This window comes from Trichosurus vulpecula, chromosome 1 (genome assembly GCF_011100635.1).
Source record: "Trichosurus vulpecula isolate mTriVul1 chromosome 1, mTriVul1.pri, whole genome shotgun sequence".
NCBI lineage: Eukaryota > Metazoa > Chordata > Mammalia > Diprotodontia > Phalangeridae > Trichosurus > Trichosurus vulpecula.
The window spans coordinates 494,938,172-494,959,059 of record NC_050573.1 but is presented as its reverse complement, the minus strand read 5'-3'; the positions used below and the strand labels follow the sequence as shown (position 1 = coordinate 494,959,059).

The window sequence follows — 20,888 nt, the reverse complement described above, 5'->3', positions numbered from 1 at the left end:
TTCAGCTTCACCTCCTTTGAAGTCCAATCAATCAAAATTTTAGACCCAGTGCAGACCATGGTGGCTAATATATACTGGAACCCAGAGCATTCTCCCTCCTTTCTCCAGGAGTTTAGCAGTTGGCTCATCATCTTCCTCTTTTTTTCAACTCTTGTCCTTAAACTAGGAGTCTTCAGTATTCACATTGGTTGATGATTTAACTTCATAATCTCCCAATTCCTCTTTCACCCACCTGGTGGTTCTCAGTTGGCTCATCTTCAAATAATGGGGTTGGAATATCTACTTTCCAAGCTTCCTTACTGCTTTCATTCTTAACTGTAACCTACAAATGATTCAAGGATCCTTGGCTTCATCAGTTTGGATAATTCTCTCCACTTACATGGTTCACAACCCTTTTCCATACTAATTAAGTAGGCAGTTAATTGCAGTCACAAAAATAAAAATTCATCATCTTGGTTGCCAGTCCTCTGATGATGAGCCTCACCACACTTAACTAGGCTTTTCCTTGGAGGACAGACAAATAATTTGTTGCTAGGCTTAGAATCCTTTTAAATTTGGTAGACAGCAACACATCTCAAATAAAGAATTACATGGCAGAAGTGGTATGAAGGATTTTATCAGAAGAATATATGACCAGAAAAAAAAAATGGGCCAATCACATGGACAGCCCTCACATACCTTAGATATCTCTGTAAGGAGAACATGAAAAGGGACTATAGTGTGATAAGTGAACTCTCTATGGCAATTTTCTGGGAGAACAGGGAGGAAAGGATGGACTGGAAGGATCTATTGTAATCTGTATCGCTGAAGAGAATATCCACATTGATGAGATCACAAATCCTTGGAGTATTAAAGGTCTATCCTAGCTTGTACTCTTTTACCATAGCTTTTAAGAACCTAATCTTACCTCTGTGTCATGGTGAGGCAGTGGACATTAGAGTTAGACTTCAGTAAAGATTCACATACACACACAACTCTGATTTCGCTCATCTACTGTCCCAGGTGTTGGTGCTGCCCCGCTCCAACTAGAGGAGTGTTCAACCCCTCTCTCATCTCCTCTCCTTAACATATTTACTATTGGGTCGATTATGCCGCAGGAACAACAGCAGCAAAAGTAAGCATTTAGTAAGCTCCTCCTCTATGCCTGGCATTGTGCTACATGCTGACAATACAAAGAAAGACAAAAAATAACCCCCGCTTTCAAAAAGTTCACAGTTTAATGGGGGAAGACAACATAGAAACAGTCAATGTTCAAACAAGACATAGACGGGATGAATTGGAGAGAATCACAGAGGGTGAGGGCTAGCATTAAGGGGTATCAAGAAAGGTTTCTTATAAAAGACTGGATTTTAGCTGGGATTTGAAGGAGGCCAGAGAGAGGCCATTGAGTAAGGGCAGACAGATTCAGGTGTTTTAGCCTCTGATAGAGCTCAATATTCTCTTCTCCACAGGTGCTGAGCTCACTGGCCTCTGGCCTCATATCAGTTTGTAGAGTAGTTGATAGAGTGGAACAGGTTCCCAGTGATAGGAAGTCATGTTTGAACATCTTTAAATATCAAGGGAAGCTTTTCAGGAAGGAAGATTTTAAAAAAAAAAAGCATGTACATGCATGTATTCACATATATATTATACAGTCATATGGCACATAAGGGGAAAATCTCAAAATCTGGAATTTGCTTTTAGGAAAACTGATTTTTTCCCCTTTTAAGTTAACAAACACCAATATCTATAAAGTGCAAACAGAGATTACTATACACACACACCTTCAATAATTGTCTTCCCTAATAAAAGGTAATGTACTTAACATGTACCTTGTCTTAACTGCAGTTGAGTTGTGGCTTTATTTCTCTGTGTGGTTAAATTACAAAAGTTATATAAAAATATTGATTAGTCCATTTTATTTTTTGAAGAGTTTCCTGTTATACATATTTTGAGATCATCATCTTAAAATCTGGAAAGGGAGACATACTGTAAATCATGCAGCAAAGTAAATCATTTGTATTCATGTATTTAAGATTACTTTTAAAAATTAAAATTATTTTTAAAAAATGATTTAATCTTCCCCTTCTCCATTCTAGGAAGAACAGTTCCACATTAACACAACTGTCTCCAAAGCAGTTGATCAGTGTGATAAATGATGTAAAATTCAAGTCTAAAAGTACTTATGACTTCTCACATATTGGCTTTATTGTTCAGGGATTTTTGATTCTTTTCTGACTCTTCATGACCCTATTTGGTGTTTTCTTGGCAAAGATACTGGAGTGACTTGTCATTTCCTTCTCCAGTTCATTTTACAGATGAAGAAACTGAGGCAAACAGGATTAAGTGGCTTGCTCGGGGTCACACAGCTAGTAAGTGTCTGAGGCCAGATTTGAACTCAGGAAGATGAATCTTCCTAAATACAGGCCCAGTGCTCTATCTACCATGCAACCTAGCTGCCCATATTGCCCTATGTTGGCTTCAGCAATTCTTAATTCTTTATTTTTTTTCAGGATTGGAATTTGAGCTGTCAGATATTCTGTCATATGTCTGTGAAAGAAGCTAAGCAAAAGATAAATTAATGTCATTTCAGAATATACATCAATAGCTCTGTTTCCTTTCTCACAGTGTTGCAGGTGGAGAACTCTTTGACTTTTTAGCTGAAAAAGAATCTTTGACTGAAGAAGAAGCAACTGAATTTCTCAAACAAATCCTTAATGGTGTTTACTACCTCCATTCCCAGCACATCGCTCACTTTGATCTAAAGGTATGTTGCTATCTATAAAGCAAGGTATGTAAGTTCTTTGTTTAAAAAATGGTTTTTATTGGTATTTTTAAAAACTGACAGTTCAAGGAAAGCTATGTGTGAAATAGATTTCACTTAAGAACTTAATGAATGGAATTAGCAAATGAAATACAAAAAATTTTTAAATACATAGCATAGAAATCTCTCACCTCTTTTTATGGAAAGGTTTGTAACCTCATGGAAAGCAGCGATTGTGTCTTACATATCTTTGTATTAGTCTAGGACAGGTGTTTGCACGTAGTAAATACATGGTACATATTAAATTGAGGAAATACTTTCAGTTTACCTCTGAGCTACTAACATTTCCTTGGATAGAGACTGAAAGCCACAGTTCCATCTATTTTGCTCATAGTTACTTTAGATGCCACAGGAATTCCTTCTATCTATACACATTCCCATCCCAACTGGAGATACTCTCAGAACTGAGGGATGTGGTAGCATGTAGCACAACGTAATGAGCCAGGTTGGGCTTCTCAATTAACTAGTTGATCACAATAGACCTATCCTTCTCTCTGCAAGACACTGTGAGGAATATAAAGAAATATAAGACATGATCCCAATACTCAAAGACCTTAGTTATTTTGGGAGAGGGTAAGAAATATTTTGTAGCTATTTCCTCAGAATAACATATGATAGCTTTTAATTTTTCTTTTCAAAAGCCTGAAAACATAATGCTTCTGGATAGGAATGTCCCAAAACCTCGGATCAAGATAATTGACTTTGGCTTGGCACACAAAATTGACTTTGGAAATGAATTTAAAAATATCTTTGGGACCCCAGAGTTTGTTGGTGAGTGTGATGTTCCTGTAGGCATTAGATTATGGTAGAAGAATAACCATTTTTCCATGGAAACATTTCTCATACTTCTCTGATTTTAAGAGAATAATTTTTTAACTGTTTGTTTCAAATTTACATAATAGTAGCAACTATTGGGTCCTTTATTTCCAGAACTTAAGACATGTTTGTTTTTTCTTAGCTCCTGAAATAGTAAACTATGAACCTCTTGGTCTTGAGGCAGATATGTGGTGAGTAACCTTTCCATGATTCTGTTTATTTTCTGATTTATTTCATTACCCTTCTGATGTATAAATATGTATTTTTTTCCTTCCTAGGAGCATTGGTGTAATAACCTACATTCTGTAAGTACCCAAGTTCCCAAAACACAGGCACATATTTTTCTTTGAAAGTATCTGTATTTAGTGACCTTAAAATTTTGTTCCATCTGAGTTTGGCCATCCTACTTAATATTAAATTGTGTGATACTTTTTCTTTTGATAAAATCATATAATTTGATGTTTCCAGGTGCCTTAGAGACAAGCTATCTAAACCTTCTGTACAATATCTAAATCCCTTTTTTTGCACTTGTATTCTATTACAGTATAGAGCATGTTTAGCTTTTCTTAATTAAATTTTTACTTCTGATTCTAAATGTTATCCCCAAACTGTAACATCACAGTGAATGAAAGCTTTGTTATTGGTCACTGCTGTGAACATTTTTAAAAGGGGGTTTTAGATGACTAGATTGTTCCAACTTGATTTTTTAAATGAATCTTTTAATTAAGTCAAAGCTTTTGCCAGTTATAATCAACTATCCTATAAAAGGTAAATCTTCTAAAGTGGTATGTCTCTACATATAAGAAATAATCTTTTTTCCACTCTTCCCTTATCAGTTACCAAAAACAGCTTGGTACACAGGGAGTAATTATAAATGTCCTGCATTCCATTTTTATTTTTATAGTCTCAGTGGTACCTCACCATTCCTTGGTGATACAAAGCAGGAAACATTGGCAAATGTATCTGCTGTGAACTATGAATTTGAGGAAGAATTCTTCAGTAATACCAGTGCTCTAGCCAAAGACTTCATAAGAAGACTTCTAGTTAAGGACCCAAAGTAAGTATCTGTTATCCCTGCCTATACGGGGATGTATATTACCTAGTCATTATGAGCATGAGTAAAATCTTGAGCTTTTTGGATACTGGCTGCTTTTTTGTTGGCAAAGGGAAAGCATGCTATGTGAAAAGGGTTCTGAAAATGAGATGTCCTCTACATAGGCACAGGCTTTCTTATCCAGGCTTGGCAAATGATTTGCAAAGATGCAGGTCTAGCTTTCAGCATTTTTCTATAAAGCCTGCTGTCCCTGTGTAGGCAGTACTTTAGAGTTTCTGTATATGGCTTGCCAGGCAACTAGGTAGTGCACTGGATAGAGCATCAGGCCTGGAGTCAGGAAGACCTGAGTTTAAATCTGGCTTCAGACAACTATGTGTGACCCTGAGCAAGTCACTTAACCCTGTTTGCCTCAGTTTCCTCATCTGTAAAATGAGCTGGAGAAGGAAATGGCAAACCACTCCAGTATCCTTGCCAAGAAAAGCCTAAGTTTAGGGTCACTAAGAGTCAGACATAACTAAAACAACAATGACATATGGTTTGCTGTGTTTGCCTTGAGACAACCTTAATGCTTGCCAGTTAAAATGCTTTTTTTTTTCCTCCTCCCCACAAAAGGAAAAGAATGACAATTCAAGATAGTTTGCAACATCCTTGGATTAAGGTAAGTGTTATATGATGTCATATTTTAAATCTTTTTAGATTTTAAAATCTTTAGCTCTTATATAAAGCCGCAAGTTAATATTCTTTTCTATTGCGTATCACATGAGATCACATTTGAAGTAATGTTTCCATTTCTCCAGATCCATATCTTCAAATTTCAGATGAAAGCAATCAAAAAGGTGAAAAGCCTTTGTTACAGAGGAATAGTTGAAGAAATAAAGTGTGCATGTTAACCTAGAGAAGAGAAAAAGAGGGAAAAGTCTGACTGAAGGAAAACTAGGTCTTCATATATTTGAAGGTTTTTCATGTAGAATAGAGCATAACTATGACTAATCAGGGGAAGATACTGAAGGCACATTTTGATTGAACAAAAGCGTTGATTGATCTAACAGTTAAAGTTGCCATAACTAGGGAATAAATTATCCATGAAGATAGTGACCTTTCTGTCACAAGAGATATTAAAGGAGAACCTAGGTGACCATGTTTCAGAGATGCAAAAGAAAGAATTTAGATATTGTACGGAAGGTTTAGATAGCTTGTCTCTAAGGCACCTGGAAACATCAAATTATATGATTTTATCAAAAGAAAAAGTATTACACAAATATTGAGTACATAGAAACATTAGGTAACATTTTTCCCTTGCTGAAGTCACATAATCCTTACAGTGAATCTTTCCACTCAACTTCATCTGCATTTTCTTTTCTCCTATTAGAGTGACTCTTTTTTCCCTACTGGGATAAGCTTTTGTAAATAGCTTCCAGGTTCCCACTCCCAAACCATTCTTAAGCGTTTTAATAAGCTGCATGTTTATATTGAATAATATGAGATATGAGAATACAGAGAAGCTTAATTACAATAAAGTAATGTAGAAGGAATTCTTTTAAATTTTGTTTTTTCACTCTCTGTTTAGCCTAAAGATAGTCAACAAGCACTTAGTAGGAAAGCATCTGCAGTAAATATGGAAAAATTCAAAAAGTTTGCAGCCCGAAAAAAATGGAAGGTGAGTATGTTACATAAAGTAGTAGTATTAATTATTTTTATTTTCACTCTGAAATTCTGTTCTATTTTGTTGACATGTAAGATGAAATTATCCGATTGTTTCTTGCTGTTTAATAATTTTTAAATTGTTTTAGTCAAGATACGCAATACCCTACTTTTAAATGGCATTTTGTATTATTAACTATTATAATAATAAAAAACTACATACTTTGAACAAACTCAAAATTAATCATAAAATACTGTTTCTAAGAGCAGATAAATATTTGTCGATTTTAATTCATTTATTCATTATTTTAAGTAGCTTAACATTTAAATGAAGAATGTTTCGATTATTAGCTAAAAGTGTTCCTTTTGTTTTGTGATTAGTATTTTCCTTGCTGTTGGAAGCAAATTTAAAAAAAATTCAGCACTATCACAAGAATTTAACCTCTGTTATTCCTTCAACCCACCAATCCATTTCATTTTGCTCTTCCCTTTAAGGGACAATGTGGGGCACATAAATAAAAGCCCTAAGTCAGCCTTCAGTTTCTTAATATAACAGGTGGCATACAGAGTCAAATAAAAAATTAAGTATAATGGCCCTATCTCCATGCTGGGATCATAGGCTAATAAATTTAGAATTGAGAGGAATGTTGAGGATAATCTAGCCCAATCCCTGTTTTACAAATAAGGAGACACTCTTTAGAATTTCTCCCAGGTAATGGATAGCAAAACGAATTCAAATGGACACCTTTTGCCTCCAAATCCAGACCTCTTTCCATTGAACTTGAAATGTTCCTCATTTTTGCATCCCCAAAGGAAATCCATGCTCAAGGGATCGCCATCAAAAGTACCATGTGGGAGCAAGGACATGTACATTTCCAGCTGATATGACTTCCACCCACCTCAGTGAATCTCAGCCTCATTTTGCATTGGTCCTCCTGTAAAGGTTCAGAACTTACTAAGAATAGCCAAATGCTTCAGATGCATAAACTTCTGCCATGTTGCTTCTGCCTTTGTCATTAAATGCTAAAGTCTTTCTCCTACAAATCAAATAATTCTTCACCTGAAGGCAGTGTGCTACAATGGAAACAGCCATGGTATCTGAGGCTGTGTGACCTTGAGCATGTTACTTAACCTCTATGGGCCTCAATTTCCTCATCTGTAAAATTAAGTCCCTTCAAGCTCTAGATCAATGATCCTATGAATTCTTTCTCTGTTGGTGAATAGATGGATTTCTGCCCTTTGGTGAGGTTTCATGATCTCCTTCCTAGTTTACTAAAGCTCATATATTGTTTTTAACCTTTAATGAGCAACAACATGCTGTGCTTTATTAGCAAGGAAGACTCTAAAGCCTGAATCATGGTACAGATAACATTCATAAGAAGAAATTTTCAAATGTGAACTGAGAGGGAAATGGGGTTCCAAACCTATCATGGAATGAAATACCAAGGAAAAGAGAACCCTTTGTTGCAGCAGATTTGTATCTGTTTTAAATGCCCTGTAGGATTGTTTCCTAAAGAAGTAGAATACCTTTCACTTAATAGACTGATAGAATTCACTCTGTCTAATCATGCTTCACATACTCTCCCATGTCAGCAGAGCATTCATCTGCAATCGGCAATTTATAGTGTCATTGGAGAATTGTTACCTAAAATTTTCTTTCTCTCTTTCTGTGTCTGTGCATGTGACTCTTCCAAGCAATCTGTTCGATTGATATCACTGTGCCAAAGATTATCCAGATCCTTCTTGTCTAGGAGTAACATGAGCGTTGCCAGAAGCGATGATACTCTGGTAAGCAGGCGTGTTGACTGTCATATGGTCTCTTCTTAATATCATGTGTGTACATGATTTAAGCTACACCTTTCCTCTGCAGCCTAAAATAGTTTAGAACCTGAATAATGTAGCAATTATATTACTGTTTTAGCTCTTCTTGAAAGGAAACTGATAGAGTATACTCTTCTGCATTTTCTTCTTTGTTATGGTTGGTGTTGCTCCTTCTTCCGCATCCCTCCTTTTCAATAGAGTGGTTAAAGGAAGGAATCGGTCCATCCTAAAAGGGCCTTATGTTTCCTCGCCATTTACAGACAGTAAAATGAGAGCTATCTGCTTCCATTGATAATATGGAATCTCAGATTATAAGTAGTATTAGAGAAAGAGGAAACCACCCCAGGGGAGCAAGAAAATGTAAGAAAAGCTGCTGTTATGCTCTAAGAGGAGTTATGAAGCTTTATTACCTAAGCTTTGTTGCCAAAACTATATTTGATTTATTAACAGTGTACTCACTGGCCAAAGGCCATTTAGAGTGAATATGGATCCTCCCCCCCCCCCATCCAAATTGAAAGCTAATCTCAGATTAGCCCTCCTGATAAGGCTCTAAAGTCTTTCTCCTACAAATCAAATAATTAGATGAGCCTTTCCCCTGACAGTCAAACAACAGGGCTTTTTGTTAGATCTGAAGGGACAGAAACCCTACAGATATAGGCTTGCTATGGGAACTGTCCTGTTTCTGGCAACCTAATATTTTCATGGTTACTGAATAGCATCCAGGAATTCTATCCATGGCTTCTATTTTGACATTGGATTTACCCTGACACTAACCTAAGATATTGAACATGGAGAATAGAATAAGAGGAAACATAAAATTAAAGAAAAGGGATTCCAAATAGCTAGTGATAGAATGAATGGTGAGGGGGGGAAGAAAAAAGAGTGAGAACTAGTAGTCTAAGATAAGGGTGCTAATGAGCAAAATTGTATAGATTAAAATAATAGCTAAAATTTTTAGATGAATTATTGGCAGGGTTAATGTCAACCAAGGCAGAATATAAAACAAGCATGTTATGGTATCATGTGAAGCTATTTTCCATCCAGAGACTTATTTCCTATTATGTTAGTTATAAGGTTACTCTAGAAGTTACTCTAGAAGTTTCACGTTTCCTCCTCTTTTCTTTTCATCCCCCATTTTCTTTCCTCTTCTGTCCTCTCTCTTTTTTTTCCTCTTCTTTTTTCAACCCAATTCTTCTTGCATTTCTCGTATATAGACATTTTCTGTGAGGCATTTTTGATGGCAATATAAAAACAGAAATGGTGGCATATCTGAAAGTGTGTGCTGTAACTAAGAGCTCACAAAATCAACCTTCATGCAGGCTATATTCTTGAATAAAGTAAATAACTACATTACTAAAGCCTCCATGTGGATTTTTAAAGCTACAGAACAGAGAAAACAGAAAAGAAAAAGGTGTTTTGGCCATTTTGCCCCCCAACAAACAACCCCTTATATTAGGTCTGCATAAATGTACTCTTTTCTTCAGTGTTTATACATTTGGAAGACATAGTCACAAATTTATAAATCTAAAAGTTTGAGCCTAGTTTTGTTTTGTGTATTTATTTTAAATTTCTGGCAGTCTTTTTTTTAACGTCTCATTCTTAGCATAGCCTGACCTATAAATGTACTGCAGACAGCACAAATTCATTTTAAGTGAGATAATATGTGTAAAGTGCTTTTCAAGCCTTTAAAGCACTATGTAAAGCTAGCCATTATCATTATTATTGTTACGATTTTCAAATACATGATCTTTGGCTTTGCCCTTTCTTTACTCATAAAGATAATTTAAGTTGTGGTAAAATCATCAATGTTGAGCCCTAAAAAACCTTAGAGGCTGTCTAGTCTACTCCCCTTGTTTCACAAGTGAGACAATTGAGGCCAGAGAAGTTAAGTGACTCACCAGTTTGAATCCAGGTCCTCAGACTCCATAGCAAGAGTGATTTTCCACAGTACCAGGCTGCGTCTCTAAGGTTCCTATTGCATTTATCTTAGTGGTAGCTGAGGTTGGTATTTTGACATGCTCTTGCTATAAACAAAAAGTTGTAGTTGATTTTATAAATTACATAATACTGAATTTGTTGTAATTTCTGAGGATGCTTTCATTGTTCAGTGGAATAAACTAGCTTTCCATACTCTTCGGCCCAGAAATCCCACTCATAAACATATATCTCAACAAGGTAAAGGACAGAAAGGTGCCTTACACATCACTCAGTGAGCAAGAATTTATTAAGTCCTACTATGTTCCAGGCTTTATGCGAAACACGAGGGATACCAAGAGAGGCAAAAAACAGTCCCCATACTCAAGGAACTAATAGCACATAATAGATGCACATTGACTGGAAAATCACTAAGCAATTTATGATACATCGAAGTAATAGAATATCACTGCACTGTGAAAAACAGTGAATACAAAGAATACAGAGATAGATACATGGGAAGACTTCTATAAACTGATACAAAGTGAAGGAAATAGAACCAGGAAAACAAGATACATAATTACTATTACAATATAAATTTTGTAAAAGAAACTGAATGTTATATAATTACATGATCAAGCTTGGTCCCAAAGATGAGTTGAGAAAATGCATCTCCTTCCTTCTTTGCAGAAGTGGGGGACTATGGGTGTGGAACATTTCATATACTGTCAGATTCAGTTTCTATGTTGGTTAATTTTTTTGAAATGCTTGTTTTTTTCTTTCTTTTTTCTTCTTCATTATTCTTTGATAGCCCCATGGGGAAGGGAAGTAGGGAAAGATATATTAAGAAATGAAAATCACGTGAAAACAAAAGAGAGCAGTAATTTTATTTTTAAAGGAAGTATTTTAGTAGCTTTGGATACATGTTTCCCTTCATTACCTGTGATAGTTTTGGAATTAGAATTCTATACCTTATACCTTTCCTATAAAAAGCCCTTATATCCTCATTGATTTTAAAAAATAGATGTATGTGCATATGTTGTATGTATATGAACATGTGTGTATGTGTGTATATATATATGTATACCAATTTATTCTTCCTTTTTCTTATCTGTTTCCTTCAAGGATGAAGAAGATTCCTTTGTGATGAAAGCAGTCATTCATGCCATCAATGATGACAACCTTCCTGGGCTTCAGCACCTACTGGGCTCTTTGACCAACTACGATGTGAATCAGCCTAACAAGGTCTGACAGGATTCTCCTAGGATGAGCTGACTTATATGTCATCTTGTGGCAAAGGGCTAAAAGTAGGATATGCCTGAAAAGCTTGCAGTGAAAGGAGCACAGCCGATTTCCCCTATACCCAGCTAGTTGGAGACCCTCAAACTACAGGGCAATGTCACTTTAGTTTACAAGTTGATTTGAAATAAAACTAGAGACTCTTTTGGCACATCAGAGTCAAATGATGTGCTAAATTTGAAAGCCACTCATTCTTACAAATGGAAATGTCACTTTAAATTATGAATCTAAAAGGTGAATCTGGGTCAGGGAAATATGGCTCTTTTGACCATCTTCCGCTTCTTATGAAGAAGCAGGGCTACATTGCTGTTGATTGTAGAGGGAAAAGGCTGATGGGGAAAGTTATGACACTGATACTAACGTTTAAATGTGGGCATATTCTCTTTCTTACCAAACCTCAAGTATTTGAAAAGCATATTCCTCTTGTTTATTCTCAGCATGGAACACCTCCGTTACTGATTGCTGCTGGATGTGGGAATATTCAGATGCTGCAATTATTGATTAAGAGAGGGGCAAGGATAGATGTCCAGGATAAGGTGATAATTCTGTTTCATTTCAAATGAATGAATAGTAAGGGGGCTGGGATGTTTTGTTTTTAATATAGTATCACATTGTTTTAAAAATAACAGGGAAATGTACAGTGGTACCTAGTTCATTTTTCAAATTTTCATAAATTAAAATATACTACTTAAATATTCAGTAATAATCCACCTATAGGTGAAGTTAGATGCTCTGCCTCTGGACTGTGTCCAATAATAACAGCGCTATTTACATATCTCTTCATAGCTTACAAAATGCTTTCTCTACAAAATTCCTGTTGAGGAAGTACAAGCATTTATTGCCACCATTTTCCTTATGAGAACATGAGGCTCTGCCATACTGGTAGCAAGTATTGGATGTGGTGTAGTGGGAGTGTTAGACTCAGTGACAAAGTCCTGAGTTAGAATCCTACTTCAGATAAATCACATGACCTCTTTGGGTCTCAGTTTCCTCATCTGTAAAATGAGGGGCAAAGACTTGATGGCTTGTAAGCTCCCTTCCATCTCTAAGTCTCTGATCTCATGATCAACCCCCAAGTCTGTTAAACTTACACTCTCTCTATGATGCTATGCTGTTTATTCTTTTCTTTGTATATTGCCAGATTTTATTTCTCACTCATAATATTTCTTGAATAATGTTAAATATCATGCTTGGGAAAGTTTCCATTATTTATTTCACATTACCAGAAATTAAATTTGCCAGCATGTTTTTAGGGCAACAGTGGAAGAGCAATAAATACTACGATAGTCTTTGAAATTGTGTCTCCATAAAAACACATACTGTGAGAAGGATCTCATGGTAGTAATGTTGATGCCGCTGATTTGCTCCTGATAACCATTACATCGTTCAAGTAATCACTTTCCGTATCATTTTAGAACGATTGGATGTTTTTGCTTATGTTCCTTAAAGTATCAAAGATTATCTGGTAATTGCATAATTCTTAGGAAGTATTATTTATTGTCATACCTAGCTCTTTGGAAAGACGTTCTTAAGAAATTTGGTCTTAGTTTATTAAATTAGAAATGTATAACCAACAAAGTATTATGCTTTGCTCATGAGTTTGTATAGGAAGAGAGGCCATCAGCTATCTGGGAGTCATTTTTTATATTATTTCTGAACAGGCTGGATCAAATGCAATCTATTGGGCTTCTCGACATGGTCATGTAGACACGTTGAAATTTCTTAATGAGAACAAATGTCCTTTGGATGTTAAAGATAAGGTAAGGGTAATAATTTTCTGAAATGTAACTAAAGGATATTATGAAAAGGTAAATATGTGGACTTTGCTTATTATCGTGTGAGAAGTGGCTCAAAGGACAAATGGTAAAAACTAAAATCTCCTTCCAGAGAAGTTAAATTGAATACTATTTGGGGCTGATAGTTTGCAATAACATTCAAACCAGCTGACTTGGTTAAATCTGCCAAGCGGCTGTGTTATGCAGATGATGAATAGTTCTCCCTCAGCTTGGGAAAAAACAACCACTACAAAAACATGACAATGTTCTAGTGGGCAGAACACTGGGCTGGTTCTGAGCTAGGAGAACTGGGCTGCGTTCGCTGTTTTCCCACTGACTCACTGCTGGCCATGGGGTAAGAATTTTCAATACTCACTCCTTCTGTTTTATTAGTTGTGTGAAGTAGTTGAAAATACTGAATTTCCTCCTAGAAGCATTGGGAGAATTAGTGAGATGATGCATATACACCAAGCTCTTTGGCAGGCAGGTACTAAGTCATTGATTTAGTGAGATTCCTACCATTTCCAGTAGAACGCATCAAGGATACATGATTTTTTTTTTTCCTGCATGGGAATTCTATCCACCATCAGAGATCACACACAGCCTCTAACTGATAGTTTTAGAGAGTGACCTGAGGCTTACTTGTCACACAGGTAGTAAGCATCAGAGGAAGTTTTGAACCCAAGCCTTTTTGACTCCAAATCTAGTACTTCATAACAATAGCACTTAGAATGTTTAAATTCTGTCTATGATTTCATTTACTCTTCATAGCAACCCTATGAAGAAGATAAAGACAGCATTATTTTAGATTTTTACAGATTAGCAAACCAAGTTAAGATGAGTTAAGTGAGTTGTTCTAGGGCCACCATTAGTTAATGGCAGAGCTGAAACAGATGTCCAGTTCTCGAAACTCTGTGATGCAAGGCTTGTTTCCATCATTAGCAATCAGGTATTTCATGTCCAGTGATAGATAACTATATTAATATATAGACATGCACAAAGCATATCTGTAAATGTAAACATTCTAATGATAATAATAATAGCTAATGTTTACATAGAGCTTACTATGTGCTAAGCACTTTGTATTTCATCTCATAATGACCCTGGAAGTTTGCCTCAGTCTCCTCGTCTGTGAAATGGGGATCATAACACTGTTAGTGACTCCTGTATACTCACTCATGAACATATATGTTTCTACTAGATTCCCTGTGATTGCAAACATAAGTTAAGTGACTCGCCCAAGATCACACAGCTAGTGTCTGAGGCCAGATTTGAACTTGGGTCTTTTTGACCCCAGGCCCAGTGTTCTATCCACTGTACTACCTACCTAGACTTATGCAATTAAGAGAGTTACACATATACATACATATGTATATGTTTAAATCTATAAAGATGGAAAATAAAGCTTCAAATGGAAATAGAACACAAGATGGAAGATTGTAACAACAATGCTACTTGCTGCTACTGTGGCTGTGTAAGACCAACAACACCAGCACACAGGAGGGCTGCTAGCACAGGTTCTTTGATCTGCTTTTCTAAGGAAAGAAACTTTAAGGGGTTTACAGTCTCACTTTAATTAAACATAGATATATCATCCACTTAGTTGAGAGGAAAAAGTGAGTACCCTGAACTTCAGGGAAAACACAAACAGAAATTGTATGAACAGAGTAAAATAACACAAATCAGCAGACAGCCTTCTAGCTATCTGTCCAAGCAATGCATAAACAGTTACCAGAGAAAGAAGCACCAAGATCTGGGTTTTCAAAGCCTGGGGGCTCCTTAACAGTGGCTACCCAGAGTCTCATCTGGTTAAATCACAAAAGACTCTTCCAGTGAGCGAGCCCCAAGCAAAATACTGACCTCAGAGTATATATATACTTCTTCAGGATCAGAGGGCATCGCTACCATGTGACTCAAACTCATGGGACTTAGGCTTTCTTGTGACTTAAGCAGGTCACCAAAGACTCCTGATTCAATCAAAGACTCTTGATTGAAACAAAAGCAAGACTCAGTCAAAGGCACCCGATTGCTGAGAAGAACTCAAACAAAAACCAGCAAAAATTCCCACTCTACTTGGCATTACAAAAACACAGCAGTAAATAAGAACCTATTCCCAGTGTGCTGGGGTGATGTGAAATGAAACAAAGAAGGAATTGGATTGCAGGACCCAAAAGACTTGTTTTCTACACCCCGCTTTGTTGCATATTTCCTATATGACTTTGAGCAAGTCCTTTATCTTCTCTAGGCCTCAATTTTCTTGTCTGTAAAATCTTGTCTGTAGAATATTAATATTCTCTAAGGTTTCTTAGGGCAGCTAGGTGGTGCAGTGGATAGAGTGCCAGGCCTGAATTCAGGAAGACTCCTCTTCCTGAGTGCAAATCCACCCTCAGACACTTAATGGCTGTGTGACCCTGGGCAAGTCACTTAACTGTTTGCCTTAATTTCCTCATCTGTAAAATGAGCTGGAGAAAGAAATAGCCAACCACTCTAGTATCATTGCCAAGAAAACCCCAAATGGGGTCATGAAGTCAGACACTACTAAAAAAAAAAACTGAACAACAAAAGGTTTCTTTTAAAGATCTAATAACTTTTGTGTATTCATTTTTTAAAAAAATTAGATAATGGCCCCAGTATTTAAGGAAAGATAAAGACAAATTTTCCAAGCGGATGGTGCTGGCATTATGATTACTTGCATGATAGAATGAGTGCTTGTGAATGAATGACCTTACCCACTGAATAGTACGTCCTGTCCTTTTATTTCTGTCCCAGACAGAGAGAACAATCTAGATGACACAGATTAGTTTGGTTACTGATGCAATGACAGGGAATCTAGTAGAAACCTATGTGTTCATGAGTGAGTATACAGGAGTCACTAATAGTGTTATGATCCCCAAATGATGCATAGCACTGCAAATGTCAGGTTGAGGGACATTGCCTTTGATTTATGGTTTTTTTTTTCCAGTCTGGAGAAACAGCCCTTCATGTAGCAGCTCGCTATGGCCATGTTGATGTGGTTCAGCTACTGTGCAGTATTGGGTCCAATCCAAATTTTCAGGACAAGGTGGGTCATCGTTAACTGACATGCTGATATTACTATCCCACTCTGGATTTGTTTACTGGACCAACCAAAAAGTCCTTTTTATGTTTATGTAGCTCATGGTTCCTGTCTGAGATTGTAAGCTCCCTAAGGCCAGAAACCATGCTGATGTACTTCTCTTTTTTATAGCCTGGAGGATAGTGACCACCTGAAGGTGTAAACTCTAATAAATATTTTGAGAGATTCATAGTGTTAATCAAAGCCTCAGCCTTTTGTATGCCCCACAACTAGCTACCCTGCCGGACATGCATAATTTATAATTGCTGGCTCCCAAAAAGCATGAAGAAAATTACCTAGTAATTTACACTTAGGTGACTCTATGGGTAAATCAGAGAATATTGTGTCTAGATACTGTTAGAAGTATCATCAGTAATCATCTGAGTGAAAACTCTTCTAATTTTAGGAATCTTGGGTTAAGTGAATGAGTTGGTTTTCAAGAAAAATAGCAGAAATTCACTTCTAAGCTTTCACTGCTCAGAGCTTAGCTGGTGATGTCAATGGGCTCTGTCAAGCCATCTATCTCTAACATGCTGAGACAGCCAAATCAAGAGGTTCAGAAATCTGCAAAGTTGTCTCAGATATTTGAAAAAATAAAAATGATAAGGGAGAAAGAGTTGTTATGCACAATTTTGAACCTCTCTGTGTTTCTTAATACTGGTGTTTCCAAGTTGCATTATTTCATCGTGAAATTCTTTGATCAAGCATTTATTAAGTTTCTGCTCAGTATAAGGTGCTATGCTCATCTCTGAGGATAGAAAAAACAAGATAAAAACTGTTCAAGAAACTTATGTGGAGGGCCAGGGAGGGAGAGAGAAATACAATATTTACACAGATAAGTAAGTACTAGATAGATAACTTTAGTACTATCCAATTATAGTCAACACAAACTCTCCTTCTTCCACATCCTGGACTTACTTTGCCACTGACGAAGAAACTGTCACGTAGCGTATGTTTCATCTTCTCTTGCTTCATTTCTTGTCTGTTACCTTCATCAATTCGTCCAGGAAGAAGAAACTCCTCTGCACTGTGCTGCCTGGCATGGTTATTACTCTGTGGCCAAAGCACTTTGTGAGGCCGGTTGCAGTGTGAACATTAAAAACAGAGAAGGAGAGACTCCACTTTTGACAGCTTCTGCCAGAGGTTATCATGATATTGTGGAATGCCTTGCAGAATATGGGGCTGACCTTGATGCAACCGACAAGGTGAGTAATGGGTGATTGAGTCACACTTAGTGGGAGATTATATGTGGCAAATGAGAGTGGTACAGAACTCCTTGTGCTCCTAAATTACTTTTCCTAAAATAACACACTCGAATTCAGGAAGCTATAATCTTTTAAATAGACTACGGTTTTCTGCTCCAAGGAGCATGTCTGTGACCTTTCCTAAAAATAACTGTTGTTTTTTTTAAATTTTATTCTTTTTAACATTTGACATTCATTATGAAATAGGTTTTCTAATTAATAAGATGTTTAGTTTTCTTTTCCACTTTTTTTTTAATTTTGGAAGTAGAAACAGTAATAAATATTCTATGAAGTGATGAATCTTGCTAGACCTTACAAATGACATAATAGTGTTACTTTTTAGGATAAGTAGTTCATTTAGTTTAGATACTTTATATTTCATAGAAAGATAATACATTCAGAAAAATTAAATTAAAAGTAATAGAATTTTATTTTTTTTAATTCAGAAATTTTAACATAAGCTATTTGTAGTACACATTTACTTAAAATGAAAACATTTGGTCATTGAGTGTATAATGGGATACAGGCCAGAGGGTTAATTTCATTATTGCCGTATTATGAAGTATTTACTTGGTCCACAGTTAAAATAATCATTTAAAAAAAACCCCAAGATTCCTATACATGAGAAATTCTATAGTGCAAATATTGGATTTATTTTGGATAATATATACAGCAATATTTATAGAGTGTTAGCCAATAATCTAGAGAATCAGGTCATACAAAACCTTTTGCCACACATCCTACAACATGGCATCAAGAAAGCTCTTAATAGCAATTTCTCCTGATGTTAACTGATAAAATTAACATTCTTTTCCCCATAACAAAATGATGATGATTGCTGAGTATAACAACAATGTTGCTAGCAGCTACCGTGGCTGTGTAAGACCAATAACACCAGCACACAGGAGGGCTGCTAACAAAGGTTCTTTGATCTGCTTTTCTAAGGAAAGCAACTTTAAGGGTTTAACCGTCTCACTTTACTTAAACATACATGTCTCATTCACTTAGTTCAGGAGGAAAAGCCAGCACCCTGAACTTCAGAGCAAATACAAAGAGACAGTATAAACAGATCAGCATTTCTGTTTAACCAAATCACAATATACACAGTTACAGAGAAGCACCAACAGCACTGACATCTGGGTTTTCCCAAAGCCGGGGAGGGGCGGGGTGCTCTCCAGTCTCATCTGGTAAAATAACACAACACTCTTCCAGTGAGTGGGAGCCCCAAACAAAATGCTCACCTCTGAATTTATATACCCTTCTTAGGGCCGGAAGGCTTCAACTTAATCAGCAAAAGGGTGTGGGTCTGGGGCTTTGCACCTAGTAAGACTTAAATCAAAGGCACTTGATTACTTTGGCATTCTAAAAGAGAAAACAGTTTAAAAAAAAAGTCCCACCTTAATTACCAGTATACTGAGTTAATATTTTATAACTTTTTAAAGATATTTGATGAGAAAGTACTATTTAAGTACTAAATACTACTTTTGCTTTGCTGATGCAGATAGTTTTAAAACACGTATTCTAGTTATCTAAGGCCACTGCCTGGACATTACTTTGTTGTTAATTGGATAGATCTCTTCAGCTTGAGCGTTCTCTCCACTGGTGTAGATCACAGCCCTTCCATGCCTTCTCATCCTGTGCAATTCTCCTGAATATCTTTCCAAAAGACCCTTATTAAAGATCTATTAACCCAATACTCTGGAGGCCATCCTATTGTTTTTTTTAATATTTTAAGGCTACCAACATAGACATCAAAGTATCCATATTTTAAAAAATTTTCCCTATGTGACTGGCCAATTTCCTCTTCTAGACATGTATTTCTTTCTCAGCACTTTTTGTGTATATGTCATTGAATTAGTCATATCCTGCAGTCTGTTTATACCCACCCTCCTAAACCCAAAGTTAAGTAAATCAGATGGGCAGCTTAATCAGCAAATATTCACAACCTTCCTGATTTAAATTTACCCATACTATTTTTAAAAGTTGTCCCTTAAGCTCTACAGCAGTGAGATTCTATCACCAATGAGACTGGACCAATGAAGGAAAAAAAACTTAGAAATTTTAGCCATATTCATTTGAAAAATGTTTCATTATTTGTGGTGTCTGTTTTTAGGATGGACACATAGCTCTTCATCTTGCAGTAAGACGATGTCAGATGGAAGTGATCAAAACCCTCATCAGTCAGGGATGTTTTGTTGATTTCCAAGACAGACATGGAAATACTCCGCTGCATGTGGCCTGCAAAGATGGGAATGTGCCGATTGTGGTGGCGCTATGTGAGGCCAACTGTATTCTGGATATCACTAACAAGGTAAACAGGAGAGAGAATGATAGTATGCGTGTTGGTTGCCATTTAAATTTAACTGATTTGGGGTTTTGCCACCTTTCTGTTTCCTTCCATTTTGCGAAATAAATAGAATCCATGTAAAAGCACAAAAACTATTATAAAATAATTATTAACTAATTAGTAATTAATATAAATATTATAGAAGAATTTTAAATTGCTTCACCAATTTTTTTAGTTCACTAGTGATGAAAATGAAAATTCCTTGCAATAGTAAGTTCTTCCAGCCTTATTTTAAAATACGTTGTATTGCCATGAATTGATTGTTTGATTAAGAAGCATTTATTAAGCGCTAACTATCTGACAAGCACAAGGAGATACAAAAAGAAAAATGAAGGCAGTCCTCGCTCTCCTTCCTTGAACTCTCGCTTCATTTGAGGGAGACAACGAAAGGGGTTCAGCTGCAGGAGAGATGGCAGGGCTAAGAGTGCACCAAATGTTAGATGACAATGCCTAGGCTTCTGGGGATGGCGACGAGGACTGCCGGCTGAAATGGCAGGGCAGATGGGAAGGCCCGGTAGTCCTCTATCTCACTGGAAGGCTTGTAGCTGGTGACTACTGGTTCAAAATACAGCTCTGTTGCTCTTCATACCCTGCTGCCCCCTTGGAGTCTGGATAAAGGCAGGGTGCAGAGAAGGGAAAGGAAACTGGGCAGCCTGATTAGTGGTTCCTCTTGGGTCTACGCACGGTGGTAGCGGGAGAGAGAAAAGGGAAAAGAAGAGAAACAGCCTAGCTGGCAGTTCCTCTGACTAGATACAGTCTGGGCAACCTGGGGGTGTTTGGCAGTGGGAAGCATGAGCATTTCCTGGTATTGTTGTTTTTAATTTTCTTAGATGTTACAGTCAGCCCACTGGAATCAGGGAATGTGGTGAAGTTGGCATGTTAACACTCTAGGAATTGTAACACTATAGAGAGACTAAGTGAAAAAATACAGTGAAAAAGGAGTATAACTAGAGCAGGGGTGGGGAACCTGCAGCCTTGAAGCCACATGTGGCCCTCTAAGTCCTCAAGTTTGGCCCTTTGACTGAATCCAGACTTCACAGAATAAATCTCCCTAATAAAAGGATTTGTTCTGTAAACATG

The 20,888-nt window shown here is 36.7% G+C and overlaps 1 protein-coding gene across 2 annotated transcripts in view; it reads left to right on the top strand.

The window, feature by feature from the left end:
• The window catches only part of DAPK1 (death associated protein kinase 1), a 244,453-nt gene that overhangs the window by 165,065 nt on the left and 58,500 nt on the right, over positions 1-20,888 (top strand). For both annotated transcript variants that reach the window (XM_036738594.1, XM_036738603.1), the window contains exons 4-17: positions 2,608-2,746; positions 3,445-3,574; positions 3,762-3,810; positions 3,898-3,924; positions 4,524-4,676; positions 5,286-5,331; positions 6,241-6,330; positions 8,010-8,102; positions 11,175-11,294; positions 11,786-11,884; positions 13,010-13,108; positions 16,086-16,184; positions 17,225-17,422; positions 19,575-19,772. In XM_036738594.1, the coding sequence (XP_036594489.1) occupies positions 2,608-2,746; positions 3,445-3,574; positions 3,762-3,810; positions 3,898-3,924; positions 4,524-4,676; positions 5,286-5,331; positions 6,241-6,330; positions 8,010-8,102; positions 11,175-11,294; positions 11,786-11,884; positions 13,010-13,108; positions 16,086-16,184; positions 17,225-17,422; positions 19,575-19,772 (1,540 nt within the window). The remainder of the gene's footprint in view (positions 1-2,607; positions 2,747-3,444; positions 3,575-3,761; positions 3,811-3,897; positions 3,925-4,523; positions 4,677-5,285; positions 5,332-6,240; positions 6,331-8,009; positions 8,103-11,174; positions 11,295-11,785; positions 11,885-13,009; positions 13,109-16,085; positions 16,185-17,224; positions 17,423-19,574; positions 19,773-20,888) is intronic.